This window comes from Miniopterus schreibersii (genome assembly GCF_964146895.1).
Source record: "Miniopterus schreibersii genome assembly, chromosome: 2".
Lineage (NCBI taxonomy): Eukaryota > Metazoa > Chordata > Mammalia > Chiroptera > Miniopteridae > Miniopterus > Miniopterus schreibersii.
In genome coordinates this window covers 162,999,630-163,010,605 of record NC_138102.1, presented here as the reverse complement: position 1 = coordinate 163,010,605, position 10,976 = coordinate 162,999,630, and the positions used below count along the sequence as shown (strand labels likewise).

The window sequence follows — 10,976 nt, the reverse complement described above, 5'->3', positions numbered from 1 at the left end:
TAAGAGAGTTCCAGAATGTAGATGTGTATTGTCAGTCTTTTTATTTTTAGCCGTTACACTGAGTATGTTCTGGTAATACACTGAGGTTTTAATTTGCATTTCTCTAATATTTAATGATGTTGAGCATCTTTTCATGTAATTATTTACCATTTATATATCTTTGGTGAATTGTCTACTCAAAACTTTTGCCCCATACATTAACTGTATTATTTATCTTGTTGTTGAGTTCTAAGAGTTCTTTATGTATTCTTTATATATGTTCTTGGTGAGATATGTATTTTTCACATATTTTTCTCCCAGTCTGGCTTGCTGTTGCATTTTCTTAGCCTTTTGAAATGAAAAATTTTTAACTTTGCTTTTATTTGTGCTTATTGTGTTCTAAGAGATCCTTGCCTAACTCAAGATCACAAAGATTTTCTCCTGTTTCCTTATGGAAGTCTTATAGTTTTAGTGCTAATACTGAGGCCAATGATACATCTAGAATTACTTTTTGTATATGATGTAAAGTATGGGTTGATATTTATTTTGCAGATGGATATGAAATTGTTCCAGCATTATTTTTTGAAAAGAATATCCTTTTCCCTGTTGAATTTTCTTGGTGCTTTTGTCAAAAATCAATCAACCACATAAGTGTGGTTCTGCTTCTGGTCTTTCTATCTCTTCCATAGGACTATATGTCTATTCTTACACTAGCAACATGCTATCTTGATTAGTATAGCTTTATAATAAGCACTTAAAAGCAGGTAGTTTAATATAAAAATAGAACTATATATATGAGAATACAGAATTTGCTAAATGTAGCATTTCAAATGTGTGGAGAAAATATATTTATGTCATTATTTTTTCTCAGAATCTCCCAATAGATTATTAGCTCAGGACAACTGAATTCAACCTGATTCTGATTCATTTTGACCCAGCGAACTGGCTACTTTTTTATTGTCTTCAAAATGGGCATAGACTGTTTTAAAACGAAAGCTTGGCTGGTGTTACACTTAGAATCCAAGGTGTAGCACTCACTTACATACGTGTAAGTATTATACATTACTTAAAAGGAAGGCCCTGAATCATGGGCTCCTTCCCTCAGTGCTGTGAGGCATCTGAGTACAAACACAACATTTAGGAATAAAGTCTTTTGCATCTTAAAAGAAAACGAAAGCAACTACAAACAGCAAACACCGGCTGTGACAGTGTGGTGATAACAACCCATCATTATTATTCAAGAACACACAGGTTTCCATCATTAAAATACTATTTAAAAAACCACAACTGTTTATAAGCTTCATTTGTGGAAGAGCCTGGGGCATGAGAGGAATAAGTAGTTTATATTTGTGCAATCTCATGTCCTCGTGTAATTACCAGTTGGGACTTAAGCCAGTGGGTCTGTGCTTCTGCAACAGGTCTGGATTTGCAGGCCTATGTTAAGGGAAGTTGCTGGTGTTGGGGACTGTGAATTTCACCTCCTTAGTGTCGCCCTAAGAGGGCACCCAGGTACTTCATTATGTCTCCTCAGGAGCTTGCTCTTAGGAGGAGGAGCTGGCTGAGCTGCACCCCCAAGCATAGGTAGGAGAGAATGGAATAGGCTGCAATTCTAAAAGATGGCGACACTTAAATAATTTTACTCTGCTTTCATTTCCCCTACCCTGTCAAGGTGGACAGTGCTGAAAATTAATCACAGCTAAGTCGGCTACTAGGTCCTTTAATATACAGTTATGTAAACTTGCCGTTTTATGAATTTTTGCCTTTTTTTCTTACTTCCAAATCCCTTATTTTTTCCTTTTAATTCTTTCTCTCTGTTATCCCTTCTGTTTTATTCTAAACTATGATATATGTGGCTCTCTAAACTGCTTTCAATCCCTACACTCACAGTTACCTTTCGTAGCTCCGCATTTTAGTTTCATGCTACTCCTTTTGCCTATAATATTTTCACTGTCTTTTCCCCCCTTAATAACTTGTATATATTCTTTAAGGTTAAGCTCAGACACAATTAAATGAACTATATTCTGCCAAGATATATGCCCAACTTATATAGAAATATTAGTTCTTGAATGAATGAAAGCATAAATGAAGCAAGTCTTTCCCCAGTTTTCTCCTTCCTGTGTCACCCCCACAGCTCAAGATCATGAGTCATATCTTAGTCTGTTAATATCCTATGAATATTAGTATGGGCTCCTTGCCTCTCTGGGTTAAATCCTGGCTCTACCCTCTAAATAGCTAGGCAAACTTGTTTTTTTCTTGTGGCTCAGTATCTTCATCCCTGCAGTTGTAATCGTGGCACTATCTCTTGCATTAGATTATTGTAAGGATTTGATGAAATAACATATAAAGTGCCTAAAACAGCACCTGAGCACTCCAGAAAATAGTAGCTGTTATTATGAACCGAAGCTTATTTTTTTATATCACATTCACTGACTCATCAACTCTGAAATTTGTCCCCTCAAGTGTCTCTTAAAATTACAACCATTTCGTCTTATCACAAGAAAGACTGCCCTAATGTGAGATAAGGTGAAAATTATGCTTTTTATTATATTCACACAAAATAGTTACATTAGGTTGTCCAAATGCATTGGTGAATTAAAGCCTCCAACTCTTACAAATTTTTATACATATATCTATGCATTTATAAATACACACATATGTAAAAGATATATATTTTCTTCTAAAATAAAGTGCCCAAGTCTTGCTATATGGGGGCATAATTAGGAGAAAAAAGAATCATAAAGTTTTATCAGTTATAGACTGCATTTTCACAATATAAGAATCTGTTTTATGTACATTTATTATGGTATAATGAACTTTAATCACCGTCTTTTTTGAATTCTCTTAATTGAATTAATTTATCCAAAATACAGGGTGGGGCAAGAGTAGGTATACAGTTGTGAGTATGCAAAACACAGAGTTTATTCTTGTATTATTATTTATTATTGTATTATTTTCCATATGAACAACTGTAAACCTACTTCTGCTCCACCCTGTATTACATGACTTCACGTAACCACCTTAATGAATCAGAGGCTAATTTTTCTTACTGTGTCTGGCATAGAGCCTTGGGATCCCCAACATAAGGGTAGTTTAGCTTAATTCTTAATTTTCCTGCTTTTCAGACTTGTTTTTCTGCTAAGATGATAGGCAGAGAGAGAAACGAATCAGACATCTCTAATTCTAAACCCTCTGTTAGGGTTTGATGAAAAGATGCCTAGTATCTTGGTGGGAAAGGGACTATTCAGTTCTGAACTGAGGGGTCCTGCTGCCTCTGTTATAAGGGAATCTTGTTGGAGTTACAGAGGAAGAATTAGGGTGAGATGATCAATAAAAAGATCATTGAGAGAACCAACTCAAATTGAAATGGAATTCTCTATTCCACAATGGAAAACCTTGTGAGAACATGCTTGAATTTAGGAACAAAATAAGGGTTAAAGAAAAACTAGATAATTTAAGATAATTCAGAAAACCCTTGCTTCAAATAGGAACTAGGACGCTCCTTTCTGCTCCAATATTTTAGCTACTCTTCCTGCATTTGTACTGTATTTTCTATTATCTTGAACTTCTAAGGTGATCATTTGTAGACTTTGACAAGAAATGGAATTTTTAAAAAAGCCTTTGAAAAGAATTCAACCTACAGAAGCAAAGTGAAGATGCCTAAAAATAGCTTTATATGAACCCAGCCATTTCAGAATCTCTGGTGATTACATGTTCAAACTGCAATAAAGTGTACCTTATTCAAGCAGGGAAGGGAGTAATTCTCAGCACTGAAATTGCACAAAACACTCGATAACTTCTCAACATACAGGAAGCTGGGAACAAGGGGGGAGCTCAGACATTTCCCAGAGTCAGAACAAGGGCTGGAGTATTTTCTTTTATTTGGGGGAGGGGGGATATAAAAGGCAAAGGGGCAAGAAAGTGTTTCCAATGACCCGACCCACCTCGGTAGGGCCCTGGCAAGCATGGAGCCGCCTAACTACTGATTTTGGTGAGCATCTTGTTGATGGCCTGCTTGACGTGCGTGGTGGAGCTGCGTCGCCTTGTCTTGCCCTGGACCATCCTCCGGCGACGCACCTCTCGACACAGCTCGTAGAATATCTCCGTGATGTTCCCTTCCCCGGTGCAGGCGGAACACTCATAAAAAGCACACGCCAATTCCGTGGCCAGCTTCTCCCCTTCTTCTGTACTAACCTGTCTGGAGTGGTCCAAGTCAGCTTTGTTTCCCACCAAGATGAGAGTCACATTCTTGGGCTTTTTGATCTCGTCCAGAATGTTCTTAAGTGGCAGCATTTCCTCAAAACTTCCTCGGTCAGTGATGTCATAGACCAGCACGAAGCCTTCCCCCCATCGCATGTGTCCTTCCCTCTGAATGGTGTCTTCCTGAAGGTGAGAAAAATGTATAGATGCTGCTGATGTTAGTAGTGATCCCTTAATTACTATTCCTTCTACTCGGTGTCTATAAAAGGTCTTGAAATTTGGCCTGTAAGAGCTTACCCTCTCAATCAGCTGGGAATAGAAGCGTTAATTCTCCATAGCCAGGTACTTCAGGGAACTAAGATTTTTCTGTCTGCATAGAACTTAACTTTCTGCTTCTAATTTTTCTTGCCACGTCATTACATCTTTAATCACAAGAACTATAAAGTATCATCTTGGTTGAGCATATTGCCCCTGAGGCTTTTCATCACAAGGAATTAGCCAGCAGGTCACAAAGTGGACTTTCCCTCACCCCTTAGAGATCAGAATTTAGAGGCACAGTACTGTGAAATGGTTTTGATTTTGTGTGTTTGTTTTTTGTTTTATCTCTTCATTCTTCAGATTGTGGACAAATAGTCACCAGGGCAGAAACAATGAGTAACTGTATAGAGAGTTAAACTCACAGCCAGGGGCTTTTGGATTTTTTCTCCTCTATCTCAATAACCCCCCAAATATTATGCAGTCCCAATAATGATAGAAACTCATTTGAAGTGGTTTTCAAAGGAGGTGATCACTCCTTCCTTGGAAGGGAGCCTGTGCGATTTGAAAATGCATTGCCTTCATGGTTCAAATGACTTCTGCAGGCATGTATTTCCCTGCTGCCTCTCTCTAGAATCAGTTCTGGGTAGTGGGACATAGGAAACAGGTGGCGATGAGAAAGAATACTTGCAAGAACAATTCTTGGATTCGATACTTTAATTCCAGTCTTCTTGGGGTCATAGGTCACTGATAAGCACCATGAAATCCTCCAGCTTCCCCATTCTCATTCCCAGTGGTCATTCTTATCTTTGAGAACTAAATGTATCTATGAACCCATTTGTAATCTCAGAACTGACTGACCTCAAAACGAATTTATATTAGTTTCTTTTTAAAATAAATTGTTATTGTTCAATGATTTGGCTCAAATTTTCAGTGAGAGGTGATGAGGTCTAGAAAGAATATCGCAGGAGAGATTCCTAAAATAAAATATTCTGAAAAAAGGTTCTGAGGTCATATAAGTATGGAATATAATGTATACTAAATCCCTTAGGGAATCACCTTACTCATAAGTAAAATAAAGGCTCTGAGAACTTCTGCAGTAAAGATATCTGTTTAACTTTATTGGAGCATTTCAAACACTTTTAACCATGAAATTCTACTAATATCTTGTAATCTCCCAAAACATAGGTGAGTAATGTGAATGTTATGGTACTTTCAAAACCCCCTTGAAGTACTGGGTAATTTACATAAGGATGCATACACAGGCTGTCGCCAATATGTTAATACATAAATACTTTACGTATTATGCATGAACTGTAGGAAAGTGTCTTTTGTTCATATTATGCACATCTGATTTTTATTTGATCCAGGAAATATTTTAGATGAACTCCTTACTCACCTGACCAGCAGTATCTAGTATCTCCATGGCGACAACTTCATCATCGATGGTTGCTTGGTGGCGGTAGGTTGATTCTGAGGGAATGAGCAGAAAAATATGAAAAGGTAAATAAGATCATGGTTTGATTAGACACTTAAAATTACAAATTCGTCACAGGAGTATGCCTGTTGTGTAATATAAGGGAATGTGCACACTAGGCAGGGAAGCGTGGCTGTGCAAGAATGTGCCATCTTTATACTCTCAGAGCTCCCAGAAGTGACAGGTAACAGACTTGTAGGGTATAGAACATGTGAGTCTCTTTGCCTCTTTGTTCATTTTATTCTCCTATGAAGCCAGCTTCCTGATGCCCTCTTTCTTCTAAACTGAGGCCACCACATCCTAAAATGAGAAAGCTATTCCTACAAAATGCATTCTACCTTGATACAAAAATCCAGTTTTTGAAAATCACTGTTAGCTACTGTTCCCGACAAGATGGCATAGAAGCAGGAGCTGCTAATTTTTTCTAGACATCAACCCTAGAAATGTAATAGACATTAGAAGAAGGTGATGGTTCTCTATATAAAAAATGACCATGTAAACTATGAGAAACCCTTGTGGCAGTACAAGGCGGTTGGACCCCAGTGGCTGGGGAACTGGTGAGAAAAGTAGAGGAGGGTCCGGCAGCAGAGGGGAGATGCAACAAAGCAGAGTCCTCTTGCTCATCTTGCCGACTCAAGGCAGCACCAGCTGGAGAGGGGTCCCCAAGATTTACTGGGGTGAGAAGTTAGCAGGTACAAGAGCTTTGGGTGGCTCTGAATGTGCTCCTTACCACATGAAATGGAAACCAGAGGTTGAAATAATATCAGCTGGTGCTGCTCTGTATGAAAACTAGAACAGCTGAAATAAAGAACTCAACAAATGATTGAGTTGATGAAGGTCAGGCTGAAGAACTCTCCCAGAAGATATCAGTAAGTGATAAGAAGGAAATATTGCAATAAAATATAAGAGATATAGATAAAAGAAATACACACGCTATTATCTCTTATAAAATGAACCTCAAAGAGAGAATTAAGTACATAAAGGGGTGAAAATATTTGAGGTATTGAGAGTTTCCCAGAATGAGAGTTATTGAAAAACTTCAGAACAAAAGGACTAACAGGACAACGAGGAAAGAATTCCAGTATCTCAACACATTACAGAATAATGTAAGGATATTGATGACAAAGAGGAAAATTTTAACGGATCTAGAGGAAAAAAAGCACATCCCCTACAAAAAAAGGACATGACTCAGATGGACACCGTACTTCTTGCCAGCAAAACTGAATTCAAGATCCCAATGGAGTGAAGCAAAGCAACAAATCTACATGGAAACCAACCCAGAATTACAATTCTAGATAATACCAATATGTCAGGGAGGGGAGGAGGTGGGGGAAGAGACCAGAGGTAGGTTTCAATGTGCTTGTCTTATTCTGGAAGGTGGAATGATATAAAAAGAAAGAATAGAAAAGAGAGAGCTACATTTTCAACCTAAGTAATCAGAAGAGTAAAGCAGAACAAATCCAAGAAGATATGAGAAAAGAAGTACAAGAGAAAACAGCAGAAAAAAGTTAGATAAGCAGAGCAAAAACCAAAGCATGGCACTTGAAAAAATTAAAAAGAAAAGAGGTAGGAGGAGAGGTAAAAATCTGGCCACGCTACCTAGTAAATTAAGAGAGAAGGTGCAATTACACAAAATTTAGCACAAAAAGCGGAAGTAGCTACATACTCCGAAGAAATAAAATAAAATAATATAATATAAACTGTATAACAAAAAATTTCAAACCTCGATTAAATTCTGGGAGAAAAAAAGCATAGATTGGAGCAGTAAAAAATAGAACACTTAACCAGGTCATAGCCAGAAACTATATTTAAATGTTAATTGTAGCTCTCTCCTAATCATAGAAAGCAATTGTATCCAACTGGCTTTATAGGAGATTTAAACATTAAACAAGTTCTTGAAAATAAAATAAGGATAGCTACCTAATCCCTTTTATGGGGCATTATGCTGACTCTCATAAGAAAAGAGGTGTTACAAGAGAAATAAGAGACAAAAGAAAATTGTAGGCTCATTTCATTTTTGAACATAGATTCAAAAATTCTAAATATTATTCAACTGAATCCAACAGTTGTAATAAAAAAGTGTATCATGATCGAGTTTATTTCAGGAATGCAAAGAGTGTTTAAAATCTATCAATGCAATTTAACACATTAAAGGACTAAAGGGGGGAAAATCACACTGTTATCTCTATAGGTAGATCTAAAGCAAGATAAAATTTAAAATGTATGCATAACAAAAATGCTTTTTTCAAAAATATATATATATTAGCTAGCACACACTGCTTACCATTGTTCTAAGTGCTTTACTCCTACTAACTCATTTAATTCTCACAGCTATCTCATGACGTACGTGTTACTGTTAGCTCCATTTGACACCAGGCACAGCAGCACCAAGTAACTTGCTGAAGGCCACACAGTGGTAAGTGGTAGCGTTGAGATTGGAATCCAGGAAGACTGGCTTTAGAAATTTAGGCTTTTAACCACTATGCTAAGTTTCAAACATATTAGATTATATACCTATGGGAGAGAGGAGGGCAGTGGGGTCAGAAGAATAAAGCGAAATAAAGGTTTCAGTACATATGACCCAGTGCCAGGACCAGAGCAGTACGATTAACTTAAGTATTAATTTAATTAGCTCAATTATTCGCATCTAAACTACCCAGATCACTCAGCAATGAACAAACGAAATAAACCTAGGAGTTTCTTTCCCATCAGCGTAGCCGGTAAGCCAGTACTTTTAGATTTTTCCCTACTTATTTCATGCTTCTGACTTTCATTCCTCTATCTCATCAACTCTTTTAGTTCTTTCTTGACCACAGTTTTATGTTACTTTGCTGTAAATATAATCTACCCAAAACACAAACTGCAGAAAGGAGGCCCAGCTAAGCAGCAGAGCCTGCCACCAGCCCTGCGTAATGACTGTTGTCCCGGGCCGCACATGGCTGACGTCTTCTCTGAAGATGAAAATTTAAAAACGAGATTATGTTCAATATATTTTAACGAGTGCATTTTACACTGCCGTCATTCTCCTAGAACGTGTAACCCATACACGGTTTGTCCGATGCTCAGTTCTGGAACATTCCACCCCCTACTCCTTTCAGTGAGACGGGAGATGACTGCTTTGTGCGGCCCCAGCATGCGTCTGCAGCACCGGCTCCTGCGTCAGAGGCTCTCACTGATCTCCTTTTGCGTCCCTGAGCTCCAGCTGGGGGAGGCCCGGGGGGCAGCCCATGGCCCTGTCTCCCCTTTCTGTTTTCCCCACTGTTCCCCGTGATCTTTGCGCCGCCTTCCCTCCTAAAGGGGCTGGCATCAGCTCTGGGGCCTGCAAAACAGTTCTGGGCTCTATTCCATCCCTTTGCACCAAAAGTCCGACAGACAGGGCCATTTTTCTCCGCAGCTTCCACGATAAATAGGACATGAATTTCCACCGCAGGGCCCCGCAGCGGGGGACAGAGGATAATGAAAACTGTATGAAGTTGTGCGCCTCTCCGGCTGTTAGCAGCCGAAACGCAAATGATGAAACGCAGGAAACGAGGGAATGTCTGCCACCGGCGGAGCCGGGGGACAGCGCCTGCATCCAAGCTGAGCGCCACTCTCGGGACGCCCTGAGCAGTTTTCCTTTGAGCCTCTTCGCTCCTTCCTTAGGAGCCCTGACTGCACGTGTGCAACAGCGGAAGAGCTGCCCAGGAGGAAAAAGGTTGCACATCCAGGCATTAGCTTTTCTACAGGTAATTCTGAAAAAATGGATTAGGTACTTTTTCGAACTAACCTCTGCTGTTCATTTTAGAACATTAAAGAAAATGTGTGCGGGAGGGTAGAAAACACTTTTCATTCTGCTCAGACTAACAGAAAATGACGTTTTGAGTCTTTTTTTATGAGGGGCAGGGGGATGATTGTTTAAGAGATATTTCTAAATGAACCAAAATGTTGTACACTGTAAGACCAATATTAGTTTTAATATGGAATTAGGCATTTTAGAAATTACTTCTGGATCACACTGTATATTAGAGATACATGTTTTAAACCCTACATTCAGTAACATTTTTATAAATAGAAGTATAACATACTCTAAGAGAAATTGATGCTTAATGGGATGTTGTGTGTGATTAACCCTTTCACTAATTTAGCTTTTTTGGTAAATTTTAACATATTACTATGGACCATTGTCCAATACAGTGACAGCAACAGTTAGTAACATTGATTTGTGCTGGAGTGGAAATTGTACTGACTCGAGTTCTATTGCTGGTCTAACCACAAACTAGCCACCTAATTGTGGATAAATTCACGTGGTTGGACTGGTTTTCTTATTTGTTAAATGCCGATCTCAAAGTTCCTTCCTGTGCCAAGATTAAATGTGCCAATATTAAAGAACTATTCCATAGTTCTTCAAGTTGGAAAAGTATTTCTGCTTTAGTATTCAGTTGAGAGCTTTGTTCTGGGTGTGTGCCTCTCTTTGTGTGAGCCTTTCCAAGCACAGGGAACTGTGTGAAACACAAGCAGGAAGAACCAGTCACAAAACAAAATCATCACTGGGTTTAGCACGTCTCTCAACTCCTACCCTCATACTTGTCTGAGTTTTTACTAACCAGATAGACACCAGGATCCATTCAAACACAGAGCAGGGCGCCTCAATGGGGCAGAAGTGGTGGTCAGTGCTGAAATGCAATCTCTCCAAATGCCCCGACACACACACACACACACACACACACACACACACACACACACACAATTGCACATGATCTAAGTTTTTATCTGTATTCTCTGCCATGTTCAGCATTTTTAGAGGGTAATATGACTCTCAGAGAGATTCAGTTCTCTTCTGGGATCTAATCAGAACATGGATCCTATTGTTTTGCAACCAGAAAGTTGCTGCTAACACTATCAAGAAGTTTTTCTGATTAGATGCTCTAAGTCCCAGATCTCACAGGCTGCAGTGGTGATTTTCAAATGCTATATGTTGACCAGCTCTGGCCTCTGACAAAGATTTTACTGATCCACAAAGAAATAAGAAAAATTTAAAGAAAACTATAATTGTTCAATGTAAATAAATGATTGAACAGTTTTCTTAGAT

At 38.6% G+C, this 10,976-nt stretch overlaps 1 protein-coding gene across 2 annotated transcripts in view; it reads right to left on the bottom strand.

Moving 5' to 3' along the window:
• Positions 1-563: 563 nt before the first annotated feature.
• RERG (RAS like estrogen regulated growth inhibitor) overlaps positions 564-10,976 on the bottom strand; it is a 95,199-nt gene continuing 84,786 nt past the window's right edge. Inside the window, exons 4-5 of one of the 2 annotated variants that reach the window (XM_081130748.1) lie at positions 5,831-5,904; positions 564-4,359 (exon numbers count right to left, since the gene is read on the bottom strand). In XM_081130748.1, the coding sequence (XP_080986874.1) occupies positions 3,952-4,359; positions 5,831-5,904 (482 nt within the window). In that variant the 3' untranslated portion in view covers positions 564-3,951. The remainder of the gene's footprint in view (positions 4,360-5,830; positions 5,905-10,976) is intronic. The other variant, XM_081130749.1, reaches the window with a different exon arrangement.